Source organism: Trachurus trachurus (assembly GCF_905171665.1).
Source record: "Trachurus trachurus genome assembly, chromosome: 19".
Lineage (NCBI taxonomy): Eukaryota > Metazoa > Chordata > Actinopteri > Carangiformes > Carangidae > Trachurus > Trachurus trachurus.
Genome location: NC_139913.1, coordinates 13,512,780 through 13,538,443, shown reverse-complemented (window position 1 = coordinate 13,538,443; position 25,664 = coordinate 13,512,780). Strand labels below are relative to the sequence as shown.

The following is a 25,664-nucleotide window of genomic DNA, read 5'->3' as shown; positions in this document are numbered from 1 at the left end:
CTGATCTATGTCATCATGTGCTGCATTCAGGCTTTAGTACTCCTTACAAACACTTCTGTTGTGGTTGTCAAATTGATGAAGGTGTTCTAACCGCCTTTATGTCTTTGCAAGGGGTCTCTGAAGTTGCCGAGCTATGAGCTATGAGTAGTGATTTTTTTAGTAGTTTTCAGTGAAAAAATTGTTAAGACTGAATGAACACACAAAAACTACAAGACAGAATAATAACAGGCAATTTGCTATATTTTTTCTTTTTGCTGTGATTCATCCTTTTGTCACCATAAGTGGGTAGAGTCCCCTGAGCATGAAAATGTAGTAACAGGTAGTTGTATATGTATAGGACACCAAAGTAAACTACGCTGATGAAAGCTTTGGGATATGGTTTTGGACAATAAAACCTGGAGTAACAAATATTTTAAAGGATTAATTTCTAAATATAATTTCTGACGTCACAAATTAAATTCACTGGTAAAATGTGTTTTTAAATAAATAAAATCCAAACATGTCGTGTTCACTATTTACTTTAATCACATCGTGTAGGAGGGAAATTGTTGAGATGATGATTTTAAAAAAGAGAGAGGCGTACTCTGTATTTCCGACGGGCACTGAAGGCAGCACCAGCACAGACGTGGCCGTGGTGCAGCTGCTGCGTTCAAGTGACGCAGCCAGTGTCCCGTCTGGAGGTAGCGAGGGCGAAGTTTCACCACTCTGCATTGCAGCCTGAGCGCTGCTGCCGGACTTCAATACAACAATGGCGACTCCCAGTCCTGACAGCAACTCCACAAGCTCCAGCAACAGCAGCAGCAGCATCGTAGGATCCACGTCGCACCAGCTTCACCAGCAGACACAGAGCAGCAGCATGCAAGGTTGGCGGCAACGGCCTCTAGTCCGTTTTTTTCCCGTGTCAACTGGAGACATTAGCGCTAGTAGGAAAAGGTAGCTTGTAGCTTTCCAGAGGGAGCAACACCATAGTAAAGACAAACACGATAAATTCGTTCTTCCGGTCGGAATTTTCAAAGTAAAAAACATACTGTAGTCCGTAAGACAGAAAACGTACCACTTTGCCGTCGACCATGAGAAATATTAACACGTTAAGACACATTGCATTTGTGGCCATGGTCTGCTGTTGTTGTGAGGAGAATAGGCTAATTATTGATGATAGGAAATATAGAACAACTAGCAGTATACGACAGGTTATCACCATAGGGTTATCACATAGTTTACTCTATGGTAAAGCATAGTATTAAACAAACACAATACCAAGTAGGTGTTTGACATTTGACATTGTCTTTACAATACAATGCAAAACTGACTCACAGACCTCCGGTATTATCATTTATTTGTCTGGTCTGTTAGCGGTTTGTCAAATTGTGCTTTTATCCTGACGGTTCAGTTGCGTCATTTCCGCTATTGCTCTAACGGTCTTTAGCTAGCTTAATGTAGCTCTCCCAAAACTACACTGCTACAGGCTGTGATACCAGGCTAACAGTGATGTTTTAGCCCCCCCAAAAGCTACTGAGTCGACGGGCCTGTGTCGGCTCAGTCAGACTTGTAAGAATTTGAGTCCGCTATAACCCACGACGGTCAAACCACGACGGTCCGTGGGGATGAACTCCACGAGAGTCTGCCTACCGATGTTATCACAGCAGGCAGCTACAAGTAGTCAGCAAGGCCTACACTGAAGAGTTTCTCTCTGCTAAGCCAGGCCACTGTTTTCATCCACCACAAATAATACACACAGATATAAAGCAGTTTAACATTGACACAGTCATTGAAGTAAAAATGAAGTGTTTTCTAATCAACTGTGGTCGTCTGAAATCCCCGAGGCGCTAAGAGTGTACTGTGTTGCTAATGATAAGTTACTTCTGACGAGATTTCATAATGTTCAGTGTTGGGCACGTTAGTTTAAAAAAGTGATTAGTTATAGTTACTTTCAACCCAAAGTAACTGAGTTAGTAACTGAATTACTACATTTTAAAAGTAACTAATTATCAGGAAATCGAACTATTGCATTAGCCTACTTTTTTAATAAAATGCTCAAATAGGCTATGTCAAATTACTTGGACTCGCCCCCCTAACCATAAACCCAACCTCCCTTTATCTGGAACTAACCAACTCACTCAGTATTCCTCCGCACAGGCAGGCTCAGTAACGAGTAAAAAAAAAAAAAGGTACTTTTTCCCCTTTATTACGCCATTACCGTACTGACAATAAAATGCGCTACTTGACTCAAGAAGCCCCGTCACAAAGTAATACAGTGTATGTTAAGCTATATGCACATTTTTTTTCAGTCCATCAACTAGTCTGGAAAAAAGCCATTTATCTGCAACTAACCAAAGGCAGGCTCCGCGCCATGCGCTGTGGAACCTGCCTGTGCGGAGTAATACTGAGTGAGTTGGTATCACAGTGCGGAGGAATACTGAGTGAGCTGGTTAGTTCCTGATGGACTGAAAAAGAATGTGTAGCCTATATAAAACGTACACTTTAACGGGTGTATTATTTTATTCTTTTTTGACGGGACTTCTTGAGTCAAGTAATGGCGCATTTTATTGTCAGTAACGGTAACAGCGTTGTAACGGAGGAACTTTTTTGATTACTCGTTAGTAGCACCGTTAGTAATGTCGTTATTTTATAATGTCTTTATTCCCATCTCTGACAATGTCATAGCATGAAACACACGCCACCCTCAGTGTTAACATACTACTGTCCTTTACTAGAAACCAACACGTCTGCCATTTGCTAACATGATGTATATCTGTTAATTCAAAGCTAAGCTAGCTACCTGGGTGATTCTCTGAATTTGGTGCATTTTGCGTCCCTCAGATTTACCTCAAAGATTTTCAAATAAAGTAACATATTTTTTGCATTTTAGTGAAAATACTAACAACAGTGTTGTAAAATATTATCAGTTCATGATTTCCTCAAGTCATGTGATGCCTTGGCTAACTAAGGATTTTTGGCTACTTTTAGCCAAATTCTTTAATCTCGTAACATTCAACCCTGTAACAAAAAATACTTTTAGGGGATTGAGTCATTGTTACAGGGTTGAAAGTTTTTTTTCAAAAATCAGACAACCCAAAGTGCACCGAATTCAGAGAATCACCCACCTAGCCTCAATCTGAATCCATTATAAGGCGAGCAGTCAAGCCTGGCCCACGGCTAGAAGAACAGCTTCTGTGTTCACTAACACACACACACCCACGTCTCAAGAGTCGTGTTCGATAATGGATGTGTTGATGGTAGCTGCTGGTTAATGGGTGGCTTTTCTATTGATTGATTGACTGATAGAATCCATAAGCAACACAGTCATGTATCCAGTGGTCAACAGATCTGAGATGAATAATCATTGTTTCCCTGTGACACGTGTCTAGTATCAAATGTTTTATCTAAACCTTACAGAAACCAACACCTGCTGGAGATGTCAGAGTGAAACAGGTATTCACACTTACTTTTACTAGGTTCAATCTGCTGTTGGGGGATATCTGTTTACATTGTGATTGTTAAGGGTAGAAACTTTCCTTCAAATGTTTCCTTTCCACCATCTTTTTTCATGCTGTGTTGGAATTTCATTTCTTTTCTTTTTTTTCTGTCTTTTTTTTATTTGTTAAACCTGCATTTTTATCCGTGTATCTGCATGTTTTAAATCTAGTCTCCATATTTCTGACAAAGACCTGATGTAGACACAGTAGACAGACCCCATTTGATGAGACACTGCAGCATCAAACAACCATTAGAGTTGGGAGTGTTTTTCACAGCAGCACAGCACACAGAAAATCAAAATGTGGCTTTTCAATCTGATTTTTATGCTCAGTTTGTCCTGGTGTGTTATTGATACATACCTTCTGAGTTTGTGCCACTCTTTTTCTACTGCTATATACAGTCTGTTCAGTTTATAATATATAAAATATGATGTCCCCAATATATCACCATTCCTCCTGGCATATTCTGCAGCTGTGGTAATGGTATTTCTTATAGACATATAGTATAGCCTAATGCTTCTTAATTGGCTGGTCAGTTAGGTTTGGGTGGAAATAAAAAACAACAACAATTTAGCCCAGAATGCAATATCCAATAGTGTTTCAGTAAAGGGCCACAGCACAGTCAGGGTTTACTTAGTTGTTCAGCGTACAGTACATGTAGTACAGCTGCTGTTGCATGCTGGTTTATCCTCAGCCCCCCCCCGATACATTGCGGGAATGTGGGGACCACAATCAGCTGTAAGTTTCACTAAACAAGCTTACTGCTATTTGCCTAATTTTAAAGGGATAGTTCAGCTTTTTTGAAGTGGGGTTGTATGAGCTACAAATGCCCATTAAGAACACTAGAAAGCCCACCCCACCCCCCCCACCAATGAAAAACACCGGCGCATCGCGCTGCACCGAGACACAGGCAGTACACTGTTGTCAATGAGGGACCATTAATCAGCGTATTTTCACCGGTGTGCTTAATGGGCATTTGTAGCTCATACAACCCCAGTTCGAAAACGCTGAACTATCTCTTTAAACTGCTGTTAATGGCAGTGATGCTTATATGTAAAATTAGAATAAATTTCAATTGTGTCACATTTAGCCTATATATTTTATTAGCATATATTTTGCCAGAACTGTATCACGATATGAATTTGTCGATATTATGAATACTAAAATAGTAAAGTGATGTTTCACTCTGAATTTATGTGTAACTCTAAAACAGTGGTGCATCACAAACCATTTCTTAATCTCAGCATCACCTGTTTGATGTGAAATAGAGCTGAAGTGATAACTGCAAACCATCAGTCATTTTAATCTATTCTGATATCGAGCTGCTATATCGACCGAATCCGTTCCCCATTCTGCCAGGTTCCAGTGGAATCACATCACCACACATACAGCTCCAGGGCAGCACACTGACCCACAGCCACCAAAATCAGGGTGGGCTTAGGGTAGTTAGTGTAACCACTTCCTGATGGGATGGCACTTTCTAAACAATGACCCACTCAAACATAAACGAGCCACAAGAAACTTTAGTGAAATCTTTTTTCTTTACTACAGGGTTTCAGATAAGCCTGTCTGGAGTTCCCCAAAGTAAGCAATAGACTCGCACTCAAAGCACACCGACCTCTTCTGTCTGTGGGAACACCTCTCTAGTCTGAAGTGGTTTCCTTCCCCTCGCTGCCTCTCAGCCAAGTTGTGTTTCATGTTCGTCACGCTCATATTTAATTGGGATGAAACAGGGGAAGTGAAACCACTTTATACTATTGAAACAGCCTGTGTGGTGCTCTGGTAGTTGGGGAGTCTGTCCACTGTTCACTGCTATGACCTGTCACAAATTTCAGTTACGGCCAGAAAGAAGGTTCATTTGCACCTGGGCTTAAAGGTTGAGGTGTCTGTACTCAGGAGCTGGTTGAAGAGGGCATGGCAAAGAGAACTCAACACTTAAACACAGCACTTTGTAGAGAAGCCAAAGCCAATCAGCACTTCTACTCTGAAGATGCATCACATGAAACACACCGACGTCATCCTGGTCGGAACATGTGACTTGAATCGGCCTTAAATCTGATAGGAATGCTGTCTAAGTGTTGGGTCACTTTGATCTCTGCAGGAAACTGTTCAGGTTTGAAATGCACTCTGTCCAAAAGCTTTCAATGGAACTGTTGTGAACGGGGATTCCCAATATCAGCAGCATGCAGCGAAACTCCTTCTACTGGCTCTGTTGCAGCAGCAGTTAGACCAATAATTTGAATATATATATTATTTGGACCTAAAGGCATCTTCTAAAGCCAAAGGAACTGGTTCAGGAACTGGTGCAGTGTCTGAGCATTGGGAACCCCTGCACATGTGGGCACTTTGCTTGTGTTCAAAATGCATTGTGCGCTTCCTCTGGTCTTGAAGAGCTTGAGATAAACCACTGGTGTGAAAACAGCTCACAACAGACACAATCTTTAAATCAGGTCAACGCCACACAGATAGACTTCCTCACTAGCAATAGTGAATGGATTTGGATTGCCACAACATTTGGGACACACCTTTAATTGTTGGTGCAAGCAGTTTTTAGATCGGCGGGGCAGAGACACGAGCTGCTCAGCTAACGCAATGGAGGCAAATGGTACTTTCGTCTTTCCCTCATTAAACTCATCAAATACACAATCCAACAACTCCAAAACGCTCTGGTGGACGAGTTGTGATCTGCAAATTCACTTACGCTATGAAATAATAATGTAACACTACGAGACAAAGTTGATTTCGAGGCAAATGCATAGCCGGAACTACATTCCAGACATGGCTGCAGGGTGGAGTGATTTCAAAAGTGCAAGTAGTTCCCAGTATTTGCTTCCTAATGTTACATTAATTATACGTTATTATCTCATAGTGTGGTGAATGTGCGGGTCACAACTTGTCCACCAGAGCGTTTTGGAGTTGTTGGATTGTGTATTTGATGAGTTTGATGAGGGACAGGGGACCTGTACCGTTTACCTCTATTGTGTTCATTGAGCAGCTCACGTCTCTGCCCCACCGATCTCAAAACAACATGCACCAATAATGAAAAGTAATGAACCTACTCCTATGACCATAGGGATTATGACAATAGGTTTTTGCCAAAATGTTGAACTATCCCTTTAATAATTCTGATTGCACATGTGCAATAAAGGCTAAACCCCACCACCCTCCAAGGATAAGCAGTATAGCCGATGGATGGTTGGAGTAAAGGCTTATCTCAAGTGTGAGCAGTCAGATGTGTCAGAGATGAGAAGGTTTTTTTTTTTCTTTTTCTTTTTTTTTACACTTCACACTGTGTGTATCCTCTGCTTGCACCAGCTGGTTGAACCCACAGTGTGGCGTGCATGTTGTGGGAATCTGGATCTGTTTCTGTCTTCGTCCCTCCAGGTAAACGTAAAGCTCTGAAGCTGAACTTCGCCAGGCCCACAGTGAAACCCACCTCCAGGCTCCCGATCAATCCAACGCCTCCCTCCTTCCAAAACCCTCACATGTGAGTACAGCCGTTCTGAACAGGAAGTCATGTCTCATGTCAGGTTTGGTTTCATCCAGATATAACTTGATTTAATTTAGTTTATTTAATAGGGACAATGCAGGTTAACATAGTGACACTTCCACTCGTTACAAACAAGTCATTGTGACTGATGTTCTGCATACAGAGATTATAGATAATGCTAGTTTCCAACTCTATAAAGAGTATCCAGTCCTTCAGCAGCGAATGCCTGTGACTGACCGGGTGATCAGGGGTGGTCAGCTGACACACATCAGCAACATGACTCAGTTGGACTGTCCTCATTGGCCGTTGCTATTTCAAAATTAATCAGCATGGTTTCTAATGCTTCTTATGTTAAATATTCAAATTATATTCAAATTTTTAACTTTTTTTTTTAGCTCATTATATACACCTATACCAGCTTATTACATCCCGCGTCCACTAAAGGGCATTCCAACCAAATCTGTTATGTAAAGTTGCAACACAGTTTTACGAACTCAATATAAAGCTTTACGAAGGAAAACTGAAATATTATGAATAGTGGTGCAACCGATCACGGCACACAAGTGGTCCACAGAATGATCGGAGAAAAAAAAGTGCATGTAGTGTGGGAACACGTAGGAGCCGAATAAATGGGCAATTAAAAATAACTAAAGTTGAAGCTGCAGCTCTACGTCGCGCACAACAACAACAAAATAGTTTTTACTACCCCGAACTTTGTAAACATCTGTTTTTTCTAATAAGATCAACGTCTTAGTCTGTTTGGATCAATCCTTAGCGTCCCGATATCAATACAATATTGCCATGCAAAATATCGCAATACTATGCTGTATTGATTTTTTTTCCCCTCACCCCTAGTGTTTACAGCCTGTGGTTTACAGCCTTCTCTGTGAGATTGAAAGGCTTTTTGGCTGAACCACTACACTGGAGTGTGAGGAGTTGGGCTGCGACCCAGTTCTACTCCGGGGCGGTGTTGGCTACATGACCACAAAGATCCCTGCTGTCAGCACAAGGACTCATAGCTCAGGGTTCCAGCTAATAAATTAGACACAACAATTTTATTATAATGACTGGACCAAATTCCACTCACACATACTGTGTATATATACACAAATTACAACAAAAGCTTGGAGTTCACAATAATTTCATTGAAGCATAAAATGTGTCAGATTTCACAGAAGCTCAGTGATGACTGATGAAATGTTTATCACATCCACAGTTATCTATAATGTATGTTCTACTTATCACCCGTCTCTGCACTCTCTCCTTCCTGTGGCCTCTTCGTCCCGCTCTCTCCATCCTCACCATCCTCCAGAGAGCGTCTGCGGACACACAGCATCGAGTCGTCGGGGAAGTTGAAGATCTCCCCGGAGCAGCACTGCGACTTCACGGCCGAGGACCTGAGAGACCTCGGGGAGATCGGGCGAGGAGCGTACGGTTCTGTCAACAAGATGGTCCACAAGCCCACGGGCCAGATCATGGCTGTCAAGGTGACCTGACCTTCCCTCATCCACTGCCACTATACAAAGATTTTAGAGAAGCAGGGTTGTTACGGGGCTCATTTATTCAAAGTGTTTCTGTTCATGAAAAGCATCTGAAAAATCTCTACAATCTTCCAGTGACACGAAGAAGCATAGTTCAGCATTGAATCAATGCCGTGCCACTGTGATTCTCCCAATTGATGAAGTGAAATATTCTGATAATCTTGTTGAAACAGGGGGAAAAAAACAGCACTTGAAGATTTGATTATCACAAAAGGATATATCATGTAGAGAGGAGTAGAGTGGCCCCCATACCTAAAATCCTAAAGCAATAGGAGAAGTTAGGGGTGCACACTGTAAGTCGACTTGTAAAGCAAATATTCACATTTCCTTTTCATTCATGATCCTCACACACATTGACCTGCCACCTGTAATGACAGATTCCAGATTCTCTAAATCGCTCCTTCCATGTTTGACCAATGGTAAAAATAAAACGGCAAATTTCCTGTTTGCACGTGCGCAATTTATGCACAATGTCATAACCTAGCTTGTGAGCTTAGCTACATTTTCATAGCATAGCCTGTTAGCTTACAGCATAGCCAGGTAGCTTAGCTTTATCCTCATAGCACAGCTTGAACCCTTACTGGGTGTTTCTGTTGTGGGTCCATTTGTTCAGCACAAGTCAGTAAATGAAGTAATTCAAAACATAAGGTTACATAACAGTTAGCCAGTCCAATCACATTTTCTGTTATAGGACTGACCCCGCTGTTGTGGTCCAGCCAAAATCTGGATGTAGATTTGATCTTGTAACAGTCATATAGCTGAGATTAAACTTTTCATTTTGGTTTGATGCTACCTGCACTTGTTGAGAAAAAATCATAAATCTGTTTATCAATAGAAAAGAATCTGCCACTTTCTTGAATCAGTCCTTCTTCAACTCCCCGCATACTCAGGACAAGACATAGAGTTTGGGCTATGAAGAGTTTTATGATTTTACCAAGGTACCAATCTTTTCATCCCAAAAAAAAAATGCTGCTAAATCAATAATGAGTGGGAGCACTGGGAGCATCACATGAACTCCAAATTATCTTCATTTGTATTCATCTATCACAAAGCACATCCAGGTCATGACTCCGTTTAACAAGGTGAAAAGACACAAATACAAAATGTGTTAACTAATTCCGTGTGTGTGTGTGATCTGTCCCTCAGAGGATTCGCTCCACTGTGGACGAGAAGGAGCAGAAGCAGCTGCTGATGGATCTGGACGTGGTGATGAGGAGCAGCGACTGTCCCTACATCGTTCAGTTCTACGGCGCCCTCTTCAGAGAGGTCTGACAAACCCGCATGTCCCTCAAATGCACCACACCAGTACCACCTCAAGTAGCATTCATATTAGTTACACAGCCAGGGGGAGAACAGGAAAATTCCATGCTGTTTATATGGATTAGTTTTTCAGAGGGATTGTACTGGGGCACCTGCAGGAAATGTTTGTATTTAACCTTCATATGCGACTCTGTTTCAGGGCGACTGTTGGATCTGTATGGAACTAATGTCTACCTCATTAGACAAATTCTACAAATATGTATATTGTGCATTAGATGACGTCATTCCAGAGGAAATTTTAGGCAAAATAACATTAGCGGTGAGTGGATTAATATCATTCCCTTCATGGAATTTCAATTCCGGATTATATAAAAAGTTGACATGATGATGTGTTTTATTTATTTTCTTTTGTCTTCTACAGACCGTTAAAGCACTGAACCACTTAAAAGAAAACTTGAAAATAATTCACAGAGGTAAGTGAATTCCGTCAAGATTTATTCCTCGCACTGTACACAGGATGCTCTGAAGTACTGTTCTCTGATCAGAATGATATCTAAATATTTATGTTGGAATTTGCAGTTAAAAGCTGAAATCAGACAGATTGTGTGTGTGTGTGTCCTGTGGTTTCAGACATCAAACCTTCCAACATTCTTATGGACCGAAAGGGAAACATCAAGCTGTGTGACTTTGGCATCAGCGGTCAGCTGGTGGACTCAATAGCAAAAACCAGAGACGCCGGCTGCAGGCCTTACATGGCAGTAAGTGACCAGCAGTGAAAACTCACAGGAGTCCCTGACCTAGAATCTGACCCCAGACCAGAGCACTCATTATTTATAATTCTTATTTATACAGCCTCTGTGTAGTGTTGGTTGTGTTTATCAGCTCCATCCTTCTCAGTAGAACCAGATTGTCCCGTTCTTTAATTTGATCAAGATCTTTATCAACTAACTAAACTAAACTGAACTCAAATTTTACTCGATGCAGCTAAAGTTCATATAGATTTACTGTATATAAGTAATGCAAAGTAAAGTAACTCCAGAAATAAACAGTGGTAGGGCCCTATAAAATCAGTTAAATTTTTTCCCAAATTCCGTTTCTTCCGTTTAATTTTTTGGAAATTGTTTTTTTCCATTTAAATTTTTGGGAATTCAGTTTTATTTACCTTTTACTCTTATTTTACTACCAAAAAGAGTGTGTTTTAAAGGGACTACAAGGAGTTTTGGAAAGTGAAGTGTTTTCACACTACATTTCCCATGAGCTTCCGCACGCACGTGAAATTCTTGGACCGGCGCAAGGCGGATGAAAGTGAAAACATTTGCCAAGAATGTTTTCATTAATCAAGAATGAAAGTTGGAGGTTGGAAGACGATCAGATACTGTCGTAGTTCCGACCATAAACGGCGATCCGGCGGCGTTATTCCCATGACCCACCAGCGTCCGGGAAACCGAAAGTAGGAAATGCTGGGCGAGCTGACCACTAATATCAAAATAACTATAAAGTGCCGCCCTGATTTGCTTCCCTCTGTGCAATTTTCCCCAGACATTCGTTCCTCTTCCACACGAAAACAGCATTTCAGTTTCGGGATGTCGCGCGTTAAAAAACAGATTCCCTTTTAACCGGCCAATTCCGCGATTCTGTCTGCAATTCCGTGATTGCAGAAATCATAGGGCCCTACAGTGGTTTCATCTGAAGTGAAAGAAAGTACTGTATGAGGAAGTGAAGTGTGTGACAGTCTCAGAGTTGTGTTCTCATGTCTTGTCAGCCTGAGAGGATAGACCCCAGTGCTTCCAGACAAGGCTACGATGTCCGCTCTGATGTGTGGAGTCTGGGAATAACCCTGGTAAGACCGCTGATGTCATCAGGTTTTCCAAATATTACCTGTTCTACGTGAGGGAGACCTGTGTCAACCTGTTTGTGTGTGTGTGTTTCAGTACGAGCTGGCCACAGGCAGATTTCCTTACCCCAAGTGGAATAGTGTTTTCGATCAGCTGACTCAGGTGGTGAAAGGAGAACCTCCCCAGCTCAGCAACTCAGAGGAGAGGCAGTTCTCCACCAAGTTCATTAACTTCGTCAACCTATGGTAACATACCATCACACTGTCAATATTAATTTTCATTATCAGCTAACAGAGGTTTTGAATGAGCTCAGTCATTGGTCCACAGCAGCTCTGATGTGTGTTTTCTTTCTCTGTGCAGCCTTACAAAGGATGAATCAAAAAGGCCAAAGTACAAGGAGCTTCTGGTGAGTTTTTTTTCCATGGTTTAGCTACAGATCGCTTCATCTTTAGAACATGTGTTTGGTCAGGATGATGAAGCTGCAGTCAGGGAGTGAGAAAAACAAGTGGTACAGAAAATTCAGGAAGTCTTCCACCCCTTAACTTTTTACATTGAAGCAATTCCCCTCCTCAGCCCAGACACCAGGAGGAATGATCTTGGTAAGAGAGGAGACCAAGAACATGAGCTTCACTCTGAGCTTCAGAGAAACTTCCAGAACTGCTGCACTCCACCGATCTAGACTTGATGTCTGAGTGTCCAGACGAAGCCTCTCCACACAGAGACAGTTTGTAAAGAGCTGAAGGGCTCTTAGACAGAGAGAAACCAGACATTAGAAGTGGTTGTCCCTCTGGAAGTTTCTCCAGAGTGATCATCAGGTTCTTGATCTCCTCTCTTCTCCCTGATGTCTCAGTCAGTACAGGTCCTGGTCGTTCCAAACTGGGAACCTTCATCTCAGCAGATTTTTATTCATTCTTCCCCAGATGTGAGCACCTGAGATAAACTGTCTGAATATTTATGTCAATGTGATATCTCACTTTTTTATTTGCACAACTTTCTTCTGTCTCTCTGTTGTCATAACTGGCCTTTTGGCTCCACACCCCCACGATAAGTAGGATAGCCACCCTCTCCATCATGTACTGGACAGAGTTCCTTCTCTAGAAGGCTCATACAGCTCTGCTGTCACAGGGACTGTTATGAAAAATCCTTCTTGACAAATACCATAAGGCTTCATAACAGTTTATCTTTGTCCAGTGAGAACAGACTGGACTCTAGTTTTAACACCTCGTCAGTTTTTAGCAGAGTTCTTACAACATTACATCATTATCTATTTATTTTTGGACATTTTCGATAGATATTTTATTATATATTTCAAATTGTTTCAATTTCATTCTTATTCTCTGTTACACTAATGTGAATTCTGCTGTAGCAAATTAATTCCCCAGCCTAGGATGAATAAACTATATCTATCCATCTGTCTATAATTAGGATAAGTAGTAAAGTTAATGTGATGGGATGGGATGGGGGGGTTGTTCAGACACACAAAACAACTTCCAGATCATAACCAAAAAAGCTATTTAGGGCTGTTATAGCGCTGACTGAAATTATTCTAGTATAAAACTGCAAAGTAACTAAATGTGAGAAAAGGGGTTTGAATGGTCTGGACATGATTTTCCAGCTGAGCGATTCAACCTAAATTGCCACATTAGCTGCCTGTCAGGATGAAGAGCTGTGGAGCAAGTGCTGTTTTCATCCAACAACCAGACTGACATGTTGTGCGTGTCTCCCTCAGAAACACCCCTTCATCATGATGTACGAGGAGCGGTCCGCGGACGTGGCCAGCTACGTGTGTCGCATCCTGGACCAGATCCCCGCCTCTCCCATCTCTCCCATGTATGTGGACTGACTGAGTTAGGCCCGGGGAGGGGGATGGGTGGGGTCACCCATCACCCGATCACACTGGGTGGGGAACTAAGCTTTGTGATGCGACGCTTGACATCTTAGCCCTCAGAGTTACGTAGGATCATCTGTTTATTCACTTGTTCCAAAGAACAAAGGAACCGAGTGCAATCTGCCCGGTGCAATAAGACAAATATTGCTAATCGAACTCCTTGTTAATATTATCATCCACCTTCAGACAGAAAAAAACTTGAAGACATAACATTGTCTTAGTAACATACATCTTTGTGTGTGAGGAAAAAGGAATAGAATCCACATATATGGTATAAATATATTTACTTGAACTCAAACACAGAATCTACCAAATAAAAAAACAGCAATACTCTCGACTTAAGAACAAAAACAGCCGCCTGTTGGATTGTACATCGTGGACTGTATGTTTGCATAATGTGCGTTCACCTCTGACTTGTTGATATGTACAGATGTGTGCTGACGGACACACACACCTTTCACGCAGTTTGTTGTCGGCACCTTCACTCGTGGTAAATGACGGAGTATGCAACAGTTGGTGGTGGTTCATGGGCGTGGTGTTGTTGCTTTTTTCTTTTTTCTTTTTCAATATGCAAATCTGTGAGAGTTCGTCCAGACACGTCATCAGGAACGATTTGAGGTTTCTCGCCTCGGCCGTCGGCCCCAGATTCTCTGCTGCTCATGTGTTGTTGTGTTGAGTCAGAGAGCAGACCCTGAGGGTAAAAACACATAAAAATTCACAATTACTGAACCCTAAGAACAGTTTCATCCCAATTCAGGCAGTATGGATAAGTGATTGAATGAGCCCTTTTCAAATCAAGTTTTAGCTTTCAAATAATTAACGTTAAACCTGAGATCTGACATGTTGACTCGATGGATGAATTGAACCAACTGGTGTTGTCTACTTCATTAAACATTCTTTTACGTGACTGTAAAAGATAAACTGAAAGTAACGCCAGATCATTTTTCTACACAGGAACGTGATGTCGGTCTCTTTCAAAATGCAAAATCTCATTCCTCATTTCATCATTTCAGACAGAACAGAATGAACATTGACCAACTATGCCTGATAGTATCTGTTTTTTCTTTAGAGCTCTTTGCCAATAAAAGTTAGAATAAAGAAATTTGTTAGCAACAGTGAGTCACAAATCTTTGGATCAATTGGTTGTTCTTCAAAACCTGTTGTAGCATTTTGCTTGTTTTGTGTGGCATACAAAATGTACACATAGATACCAAATAATTGTGTCGTACCAAACAAGGAAATATGTGACCACATGTGACATCAGCAGGATTGTTTGGAAACAAAAATGGAGATTTTTATGAAGTGCCAACCAGATTCAAATTCTAATTTCTATGACTCAAATACTGGTAAAAATACCAGATGAGAGACACAAACTGGGGCTCAGCCAATGTGACATTGCCTGGCGTAAAGTAACTTTAGGACACTGTGTCCTTCAGTGTAAGTGTGTTTGTATATAGTGCATCTACTCTGCTGTTCCTGGCAGGTTCTACTTGACTGCTGAGGCTTGTTACTCAGACAGATGATCAGACGACACGGTGAGGAGGTCATAGCACTGTTCACCACACTGATCACAGACCCACCACACTGCCACACAGAGGCAAACAGCAGTAACTACCTTTCAAAGGAACAATGAGAAACAATAGATGCTGCTAAACGACAAAGTGTCCGTCGAACCGGGAGGGGAGGACAGTTTACCGCTCATTGACCCTTATGGTGACCATGAACTCAGCATGCTCCTCTGTGACTCGCACGTCTCTCTGGTTTGCACTGATGAGAGAATGTTTCAGCACCATTTATTACTCTTGCGATGAGTCTCCATGGCCTAAGAATATGTCCCCTTGCCTGTCCCCCTCCTAGACTCAGTTTTACCTCTGCTGGGTCAAGGGACAGTGGAGCTGCAAAAGTGAGACAGCTGAGACGGCCCCTCCCTTATTCCTTCGCAGAAAGCCACGACCAGTGAAGTTTGCTACATAACCAAACTGCCTGTATGGCTGACAACTCTTTAAACATTGGGGCACTGTAGAGACTTCATGTAATAAATGAATAGGTCCGATATGATATGGCCTGTTCGACAAGAAGCCAAAGTTATGTACATTAATGATCAGTGAAAGAGTCTGTTAAAGGTGGAGTAGGCGATTCTCATCCTGTACACTTTTCAGCATTGCATTGGCTAATACAGTGCTATCCCAGTCAGTCAGGTACAGAGAGTCTGCATGCTCACGCACAGGATGAGAGCAAGAAGAAGAGTTGGAGGGGAAAGGGTGGCAGTTTCTACTTCTCCAAAGTTGTGTTGTTAGCATCTCTGCCTGCAGCTGGTGTGCTGCTTATGGTCATTGTTAGCTTAGAGGCAGCAGTTTCCACTGTTAGTTTGCCGTCTGGTTGTTTTGTTTGTTCTGTATCATGGTGTTCGTCCAAAAAAAAAAAAACTTGAAAAAGGTTTTATAGCCTCAAAACAAGATGGCTAACACAGTGTATTTATTTGGTTGGATGCAAACTTTCAAATGCTGCCACTATGTTAGCTTAGTTTAATGCCACAGGCTACCCTGTTGGATGTAACTTCCATGTCCAATAGGAGGCTCTGAGAAGCTCTGTTGCCTTGGTGATGCCCATCCATGAATTTGTTAGTCTTTCTCCAGAATCACTTTACTCCACCTGAAAATTCATTAACAGACTTCCTTCATCTGATTGACGTTTAGATTTATATTTTATCTTTTGACATTTCCCTTCACTATAGGTTTTATTACATTTAGTTTACATTGAGTTTGCTTTAAAGGAACCTTCATACCTAAAGGGATGGCAGTGTTCGTGTTTATAAAGTCGTGAGATATCAAAATAAAATCAATGACATAGGCCTCTACAGATGTCGGCCTCATGGAAAATGGTCACTGTTGTCTGGGTCACTCTCACAGCAAACTTGACTGAAGACCTGTGGCTTACTCATCGGGGCCAAACATTACAACCAAGATGGTGGAGATGCATGGTCGACCAGACACGGTTCTCTCTGTGGGAGAGTTTTGTCGGCTCTGTTCTTTCCATTTCATTTTTGTGATGATAAATGGTGCAAATCCCTGAGAGAAGCCACGGCTCACACAAACACAAGACACAACAGAATAAGTTTGTTTCTGTGCAACAGTCTACGGATCTGTTCGTCTCTCATAGGATGTGTTTCCAGGAAGCTAACTTACCACTGGTGAATATGAATCTCCAGGGTACATGTTGTATAAATTGCAATTTACTAGAATGTTCATATTAGATTATAAGATAATATTAAGGGCAATGAATATTATATTGTATCTTTATCAAGGGTTACAAATAAAGTTCCCATGGAAAAGATGAAAAGATTTTTTACTGTGTGCTTCTTGTGAATTGGACATAAAAGAGCGAAAATTATTTTTGCTGTGATAAGTTTATTGCTTTTCTTTCTGTAGTATACAGGGATGCAGGCAAATACTGTTTTTACAATAGTATAGCAAGTCAGTGGCCAAGCAACATGGAAGCTTCTGTCACGAGTGTGTTTTCTTCTTTTTTGTCTTGATGAGGGAAAATTGTTGTGAAATGAACCCAGGTAAAAATTAAAAAAAAGAACAAAAAAAAAAGTCCAGTAGATATTCTAACAGTGGTGAGAAAGTAAAGAATGTCAATATTCGGAATGGGAGTTAACAGCTCACATGTAACCATAGAACTCATTTTAATAAGTGCAACACTTAATAAGTAAAAGAAACTGAGAAACATTTGGTCGGAACAGAAAAAAGAGACCCACGTTTACAGAGGACACAACTAAATGCAAGAAATTTATTGGCCGATGCACTCACAGCGATAGTGTGACATGGCGGGAAATGACACCAGAGAAGTCGGAGTTCTTCGAAATAAGTTAGCATGTTAGCATATCTGCCAACAAAACCAACTACCAGCACTTCTTCTTGTACAAAAACAATAATTTGTGGTTTTAAAAACACGATTAACAGTGAGCTTTAGAGACGCTGGTGGGAGGTAAGCTATTTGGGCTAAGCTAACATGTTTCCAAGGACAGTGAATGACATGTGGAGCTCATTATGATATTGTACCAGTCAGAGGTGCCAGTAGATAAATTTCGTCACCAGGTTAGCTAGCTAAGCTAACGGGCTAGCTGTTAACGTCTAGCAGACAGATACAGTATGCAAGTTGAAACAATTATTTTTTTTAAATCTTACTCTGTGTAAATCCCACAATGTTACATTACTCCTTCAAGTGTGTGTGACAAAAACAGACAATTACTGACCAAAATCTACAACTTGAAGATGGTGTTTTCTTCAACAAAAAAACCCCAAAAACATTCACATTAGGCTAACTACTGTGTGCCGAGGCTGGCTCCGGTATGTGTTCGTATTGTGTTGCGTTATATTTAGTATTCACAGTAAAGGTCTGAATATATTATCTTTTCCTATTCACAAGTGCTAAGAATGGGCATTTCCACTTCACATGATTCTTTTAAGTGTTTTCAGTGAGCGTAGCTTCTCAAAGTGGTTCCTTCACTTTGCATCACATTTTTAAGAGGACTGGTTTCATGTCAATACGTCGGCATAGAGTTTTCTGTTCAATCCAAAAAGAGCTCCGATCTTCTAAGAGGGAATGCCAGTATAAATACAGCATAAAGTATAAATATAAAAAAAACACAAAATAAATAACTGTGATTGGCCTGAAGATAGACAGGGTGAAATTTATATTTAAAAAAAAAGTAGAGATGAAGTTGTATTTCTCATCAACATTCGTCTGATTTCAAAGAATTGGAGTTTACTATATCTATATCAATATCTGTTGTCACCTTTTAGGGAGGAGTAAATTCATACAAAATTGTAAAGGGGAATTGGTATAAAAGCCATATAGCAAAGACAAGGCACAGTTAGTCTTCCAATTTAAGTGATAAGACATTCATTTCTCTCCATGTGGATGAAAAGGCCAAATGGTGAAAAGAAACTAGTATAAAAAAAGACCTTCAAAGGAATGACAACCACTTGTACACACATATTCTAAGTTCAAGCAAACTGTGACAAATGTGTATTAAGCTAGAGGTGCACCGTGAGATTTTTTTTTTTGTCATATTTACATCAAATGAGACGTCGATTACATAAAACACTTGATCTGTGGTCAGCACTGACAAAATATGCAGACGTCAACTTGTCTCTGTCAGTACATGTTATATTATTTACAAAAATGGCCGCGCTAAGCAATTCCAATTCACCTTGTAATTCCTTTTGATTGTTTGTCTTTTTTTCCAGTAATACAAACATAGACTCAGAAAGTTTACAATGATTGTCAAAGTGTGTCTTCAAGTCTAGGTGGCATAACACTGATGTTGCATAAGGTGTAAAGCACAGTAATCACGTCCTTCCATTGTGTAGAAAATCCTTCATGTGTCATACTTGTGTGGCAGTTGTGTGATTGCGTCGAGAAGCACCTGGTCTTTGGAAACTGGGGTGCCAGCCAGCGACATGAGAACCTAAATATCATTTTTGAGTTCATCTTCTGACATAGACGGATGTATCCTAAAGATCTGACATCCCAGTGGGTTCATAAGAAGTCAACCGTGGCACTTGGACTGAAGCTGTTGGAGGAAGAATTTCGAATAGTCTTTGGTTGTGGGCGGAGCATGACGTCAGCTGTTGATGCTGGTTGTCTCTGTGATTGACAGCTGACGACACTTTGTGCGGTGACGCTCTCACCAGTGCTCCAGGTGCAGGTCCATAGCAGAGTTTAAGTTTATGTCTGTGATGTCCAGGAACTCTGTGTTGAAGATGCTGGGGCCGGCGGGCGGAGCCACGCTGAAGGCCGCGGCCGAGCTGGGCGGCATCAGGTCCAGCCACTCCATCGTCTCCCACGGCGTCTCGCTGAACGTCATGCTGACCATCCCCTGCACCTCGGGGAAGGTGGACGCCTTGGTGCCGATGGGCGACAGCGGGGTGTCCATCTGCTCCCTGCCGGCCACCAGTTTGTCCTGCGGGGCGTGGTGAGGATGGCGGTGGTGGTTTTGGGGGCTGCCGTACCCTTCCCTCTCTCTGTTCCCGTCCTCTTCCAGGCCGCCGTCCTCCGTAGCCATTTTAAGGAGGGCCGCCGCCTCCCCTCCCCGGCCGATCGGACTTCCCAGCAGGGTCTCCAGGTGGCTCTCTGCGACGTGATTGGCCGGGTGGTCGTAAGCGGGCTGGGTGGGGTACAGCTGTTCGTAGTGACGGTGGAACCTCGGGATGAGGAGGCCGGGACACCCTGGGGACACAGTAATGTGAGGCACAACTTTGGTTACAGAAGACCTCTCCCTCTCTTCTCTGGCGTTAGCTGGCATCTCTTGAAGAGGAAGAGGAGAGGAAGAGGAGAGAGGGTCAAGGCAGGAAGTGGGACCTGATACCAGAGTGTGGGGTGAGATCTGAAGCCAGTGCACTGAGTGAGTTACATACGTTTAAATCTAAGTCATGCAGTGATGGTTTTCCTCCTGGTGACCAACATCCGTCACTGAGTGTAACTCACCTCCACTCTCTATGAGGACGTCCAACAGTTCATCCATCTGCTGACTTCTGGTCAGTTGCTGCAACGATAATCAAATAAATTCTTGTTATCAACTGAACATTTGTTTTGGTTACTTTGTTAAGAAATATTTCAATTCTATATACTCAGTTCTCTAATACAAAAAATATGCAAATCAAGCAGTCAACTCAGATTTGTTGCAGAACAGAGTTTCTGTAACAGAGGGGGGGTTTTTATGGATCATTTTTCCTTTAATATGTGGTGAACTGAATCTGCCCTAATCACAAAAATAACATGACACAATAGAATGAGTCATAAAAACATTACTTTTACTTTAACACATTAGGAACACGCTTTTATCCGAATAGACAAACAAGGGGGATCAGCCCTAAATCTACTGTAATATAGATTTACAAAAATGAACGTAATTTTAGGTCACACTTTTCTTAATGGATGCCGCTATTTTAAATTTAATATTGTTTTTGTTGCACGACTCCTTGATAATACGATACATTACCCCCTCCAATCCTTGAACACCCAGCTACTATTAATACTACTGCTAATACTGCCTTATGTATACTGAGTATACTTTGAATGCCAAGTACATGTACATATGTGAATTATTATTATTATTTATTCTTATTCTGCTTTTTATTTTAGTAATAATAATTTATTTATCTATATCTCACTTTGTGTTGATTTTCTCTCATTCAGGAGTTTGTAACAAAGAATTTTTTTCCTCAGAGGATAAATAAAGTAATTCTGAATCTGACACTTTAGAAATGTTATTTTCTTGGATGAAAAGAGACATTTTCAACAGAAGCTTTAAAAGGCTAGCTGACAAACTAAACTCATAACATTTACAATTTTGATAGGATAAATTGTCTTTTTTTTTTATAAATATGATTATGTACTGAACTACAAAATGTAAATATTTCATCAACATGTATTCCCTTATTTGCACATTTAATTCAGCTAATCAGAGCTGTTAATCTGCTGTCAGACAAATGTACAAATAAAACACCAGTGTGCTCCAGACTTGATAAAGAGTGAACAGTTAGTGCAGTAAACAAAGCAAGTGGATGAAGGAAAGAGGTGCAACAGACGTGATGATTGAAGAAGTAAATTAAAAAAAAAAAAAATGGAGGGAAAGTGGAATTGGAGCAACGCCGATAGGTAAAATAAAATCTGTGGCCAGCCATCATTTACTGAACTTTAACATGGGTTGGAGTTTACCTGCTTCACTGCATCCTCATAGCATGGGGGCTGTCTTAAGTCAGATGCATCTGAATCTGAGCTACTGAAGGCGGGGGGAGAGACCTGGCTCTTTTGGCCAACATGCCGAGGAGAGGGCAATACTGACATCTACATGAGACATAGGTGAGAAGTGACATTAGCCCAGGGATTAGAATAGGGCAAATTACCAAATGTAAGTGCAGTGCAGATAGAAGAACGACTATAAATAAGGCCCTTATGTTTGATTTACCACATTCAACATTTAACTGTCAGAACTGAGTTGGCGTTGTGTTGTTGTGAAGGAGAAGTTATGAAATATATATGAAAACAGATGAGTGGAAACACAACAATGGACCTCAACACAACAGACAATCATATAGGAGTCAGATAGATCACAAATGGATGGAAGAGAGAAAACAGTTACGTGACTGTGAGGTGACTCAGATGAAACACAACACCACTGTGACAACACTGCAGAGTCGGACCCAGCGGTCGGTCCCGACAGTCCGTTTACCTTGGGTTGCATGCTCTGGTTCTCGGGTTTGGCTGAGCTGCCGTGGTTCAGGCCACAGTCGGCCGGGCTGGGGAACACTCCCTGAAGGCCCCCCTGCTCAGAGGAGTAAGAGCAGGTCACCCCCGGGCCGCCGCTCTTCTGCTGCAGCTGGAGTCACACAAAGGTAAAGATACAATATAGATTCATAAGCTTCTGTCACAGCTTGATTCATGTTGATCATATGGTAAAAGTTATTTTGTTAATATTTCCATCAATAGTGAATGGATTTGGATTGCCACAACATTTGGGACACAAGTCCATCTAGATCAGTGCTTCTCAAACTTTACAAGGACCACTTACAGTAAAGGGATATTTCAACATTTTGGCAAATTGACCTATTGCCATAATCCCTATAGTTTTAGGAGTAGGTTCATTACCTTTAATTGCCAGTGCAAGCTGTTTTGAGATCGGCGGGGCAGAGATGCGAGCTCAGCGCGGTATTTCCACATTTCCCTCATCAAATACACAATCCAACAAAAGCAAGTATTTCTGACTTTTGGTTCATGTGTTGTAATGTTACACAATTATTTGTTATTATCTCATAGCGTGGTGAATGTGCAGGTCACAACTTGTCCACAAGAGTGTTTTGGAGTTGGATTGTGTATTTAGTTTAATGAGGGAAACATGTGCGCCTCCGTTGCATTACCTGAGCAGTTTGCGTCTCTGCCCCGCCGAAACAGCTTGCACTGACAATTAAAGGTAATGAACCTACTACCATTCAGTGAGAAAGACTGATCTAATACAAAAGCAAATGGTGCAGTTTGCCACAGGAGGTGTGATAACTACTTTATCCTCTACCATCAATACAGATACATAGCCTAGGCTATTTGAATTTGTACTGTATGTTTATTTATGACCAAATAGCTACAGAACTTATAAGATTCAAATGTTGCCATTGTTAGCATGTTAGCATGATTATATTTGCATTCAGCTGGAGCTGAGCTTGTGAAAATGTCCCAGGCTGGACGTTTAAAGCAGAAGTAAGCGATCCGGTCGTTTTGGCTAACTTTCTGTCAGCCGATGGAGTTAGCAGTCCCCGCCCTCGTCATAGATCTATCCTCGTCCCTACGTTACCACATGCACGCACATCCCTTGGCTGCACACACAGAGAGGGCTGCCCCTTTATGCCATTCTCTCTCCTCATTGGATAAAGGTTGTAGGATACAAGGAAAGTTTTCTCCTCGGCTTACAGCAGAGCAGAGTGACTGACAGACCAGTGTTTCAGACCAAACACTCTATATAAGTGATTGCCGTCGGAAGATATAACTATTTAAGACTTATATTAACACAAATATTCCGCTTACTTCTGCTTTACTTTAAATTTGTGTTGTCACTTCCATATGGGAAAACCAAACTTCAATAAATGTTCCTCTTTTATCCCAAAGGAGGTGCTGCAGATGCATTTTCACTATTGTGACTGTGGTTTGTTTGATTATACTGAAGAGCCAGAAGAACCGAGTGTAGCAGGAAGGTTCCAGCACCACAGACTGTCATCACTGACGCTTATGTTAAACTGTCAGGTCAATAATAATATTGGGAATATTTGTAGAGTATTCTACTAAGTAGAATATTCCTCTATTATTTGGACATTCATAAAGCTCTCTGCTCTGATTGGGCAAGCTAAAGTTCAGACTGACTTTCTTAGATGAATGGGTTATTCTAATCTGGCTAAAAGGGGTCTAGTATCTTTGTTTTATGGGACTTTGGAGTCTCATGAAAATGACTTAACAATTACTTAAAATATTGTTTAAAAACACAGATGATCCATACCTGCATGCTGTGTGTCCTGCTGTTGCCTGGGGGGTGGGGGTTTCCACAGCCCTCCCTCCCCAGCGGAGGTGACAGCAGGTAATGGTTATTAGGAGATGAAGGCTGGGGGCTACTGGAGGGCTTCCCACTGGGGGAGTCTTGTGGTGAGCACTGTGGACTGAGGAACGCAGACATGGTGGAGGGGCTGCCGGAGGCGGGGGCCGCGTCCATACGTTGTGGCCCCGCGGGGCCCCCCAGGGAGGGGACTGAGCTGTTGCAGTGTCCCATGTCCTCCATGCAGCTGCCGGGAGGGCTCTTGAGCTGCTTGGGGGAGGACAGGGGGCAGCTGGAGGACAGGGCCATGGGCTCCTGCTTGATGGTCACCCCGAAGAAATGCTGGCCCATCATGGCAGGAGTGTGCTGGTGGTGCATGGAGGCGTGAGGGGGGGGAGGGACGGGGTCCTGCGTTGCTCCATAGCAACGTTTCCTCTTGTGGAGCTGCATCTTGAGCTCCTCAACCTAACGGGTGTGAACAGGAGGAGACGTCAGTGTCTGTCTCACCTCATCAAAAGACCAGTGGCTGCTGCTGTTTGTTGTCCCACAGAGACACATCAGTGGACTAGTGAATGATTTAACTTTGATTTGATGATTTTACAGTTTTATGTTACAAGACATGAACATACAAAAACAGAGATTCATATTACATTCATCCTCTCTCCTCTCCTCTCCTCTCCTCTCCTCTCCTCTCGCACATTTCAAATTGTCATGATTTGTTGCACCTTGTAGTTAGGCCTTGGTGTTTGATTTGATTTGAAAATCTTTCATGTCAGGGCAAAAGGGCAATTTGGTTTGCAGCAGAGGTTCAGACATAACACACACACATAATAAAAATAAATACATAGAGTCATCACAAATTACACCAGTGCATCGTTCCCAACATGTTCACCTACAGAATCCAATGGCAGATGGGACAAAGGATTTCAGAAGTATACCTTCTCTTGGATGGGAGAAGCCGAAGAGGATGGAGAGGGTTTGTCAGAATGACCCTTGCCCTCTGAGTCTGCTTGATAAACATTGTCAAGGTGTCTCACATTCTCTCTGTGTTTCCATAGATTCTCCAGAGCTCCATCCCTCTGCACCAACCCCTGCCTTCATCACCTCCCTTTCCCCTGCTGTTAAACCGCCCAGCCCTCCCTTCCCATGAACCAGTCTGCCATCCAGTCCTCCCATTAAGCTGGCCTGCTCTCCCTGCCTTTCCTCCCACCAGAAGCTGCCTCCATCAGCTCTTGTTAACATTTCCCACACTCTGTTATATCTATGTCACGTCTGCCATCAAACTTGCCTTGCCTTGCCATTGTAAGACATGTGTGTCTTTGTAAAGGAGAACTTCAGACTGATCACCCACCTGTCTCTGCTCCTGGTGCAGCTTCCACGTCAGCTCCTCAATCACCTTCTGCTTCTCCACCAGCATTTTATCTTTTTCAGCCTCCAGCCCTTCCATAGCTCCACCCTCCCCTGCCATCTGTCCCCCTCCTCCTCCTCCTCCTCCTCCCACCACCCCATCCTCCATGCTGAGTTGGGCCGGGGACGACTGCAGGGCGAACTGCGACGGCGAGGACATGGGCACGTCGCTGAAGCTGTCCGGGAGCGAGCCACTGAGCGACAGCTCCGAGGAGGCCGGGGAGATGGGAGGGGTGGAGGAGGTGCTGGGGTAGGGGTAGTACCCTCCCTGGGACAAGGCGCTGGAGGAAGACGGGGACTGGTAGGAGGACAGGGACCCCGTGGGCGTGACGGGGAAGGTCACTGTGGTGATGTCAGAGGAGCCTGAGGGCGAGGAGCCAGCGTTGGAGTCCTTGAACGGCCGCAGTCGCTCAATGAGGGCGGTCTTTGTTCCTGAGACAGGCATGCCACGGATACGCAGGTGCTGCCTGAGCTCCGACACCTGAGGGGGAAGAAACACATGTGGGATCAGATGTCTGTCTTATACCATGAAGATTACTGTAAGTATCAGTGTTTAACTTTTATTAACTTTCCTCTTGTGTTCGGGTCGCCACTGACATGTTTTTAGGTTTTTCTGCATAAAAGTACCAGTTTTTTTTTACAAACATCTAAAATGTTCTCATTAAAATTATGACATTTGTGTT

At 42.4% G+C, this 25,664-nt stretch overlaps 2 protein-coding genes across 3 annotated transcripts in view; one reads left to right on the top strand and one right to left on the bottom strand.

The window, feature by feature from the left end:
- The first annotated feature begins 669 nt into the window (after positions 1–669).
- map2k4b (mitogen-activated protein kinase kinase 4b) lies at positions 670–13,799 on the top strand. 2 transcript variants are annotated; one of them, XM_083994479.1, is made up of 13 exons: positions 670–863; positions 3,397–3,432; positions 5,028–5,060; positions 6,861–6,963; positions 8,279–8,453; positions 9,654–9,773; positions 9,967–10,086; positions 10,189–10,240; positions 10,398–10,525; positions 11,530–11,607; positions 11,699–11,847; positions 11,963–12,008; positions 13,332–13,799. In XM_083994479.1, exons 1-13 carry the CDS (start codon positions 749–751, stop codon positions 13,443–13,445), a joined length of 1,269 nt encoding a protein of 422 aa, XP_083850605.1. In that variant the 5' UTR covers positions 670–748; the 3' UTR covers positions 13,446–13,799. The 2 variants fall into 2 exon arrangements, with proteins under 2 accessions (XP_083850605.1, XP_083850606.1); XM_083994480.1 differs by lacking the exon at positions 5,028–5,060 and having other exon boundaries at positions 689–863.
- A 1,980-nt stretch (positions 13,800–15,779) lies between these two features.
- myocd (myocardin) overlaps positions 15,780–25,664 on the bottom strand; it is a 31,530-nt gene continuing 21,645 nt past the window's right edge. Inside the window, exons 8-13 of the mRNA XM_083994471.1 lie at positions 24,926–25,462; positions 23,542–24,039; positions 21,733–21,879; positions 21,219–21,347; positions 19,986–20,043; positions 15,780–19,805 (exon numbers count right to left, since the gene is read on the bottom strand). Of these exons, the coding sequence (XP_083850597.1) occupies positions 19,186–19,805; positions 19,986–20,043; positions 21,219–21,347; positions 21,733–21,879; positions 23,542–24,039; positions 24,926–25,462 (1,989 nt within the window). The 3' untranslated portion in view covers positions 15,780–19,185. The remainder of the gene's footprint in view (positions 19,806–19,985; positions 20,044–21,218; positions 21,348–21,732; positions 21,880–23,541; positions 24,040–24,925; positions 25,463–25,664) is intronic.

Excerpts from the sequence above, each read along its gene's own strand:
- map2k4b (XM_083994479.1), top strand. The coding sequence starts at position 749 with ATGGCGACTCCCAGTCCTGACAGCAACTCCACAAGCTCCAGCAACAGC. Across the intron at positions 5,061-6,860 it reads CCTGTCTGGAGTTCCCCAAA|GTAAACGTAAAGCTCTGAAG; the intron begins GTAAGCAATAGA and ends TCGTCCCTCCAG. Across the intron at positions 10,526-11,529 it reads GCTGCAGGCCTTACATGGCA|CCTGAGAGGATAGACCCCAG; the intron begins GTAAGTGACCAG and ends ATGTCTTGTCAG.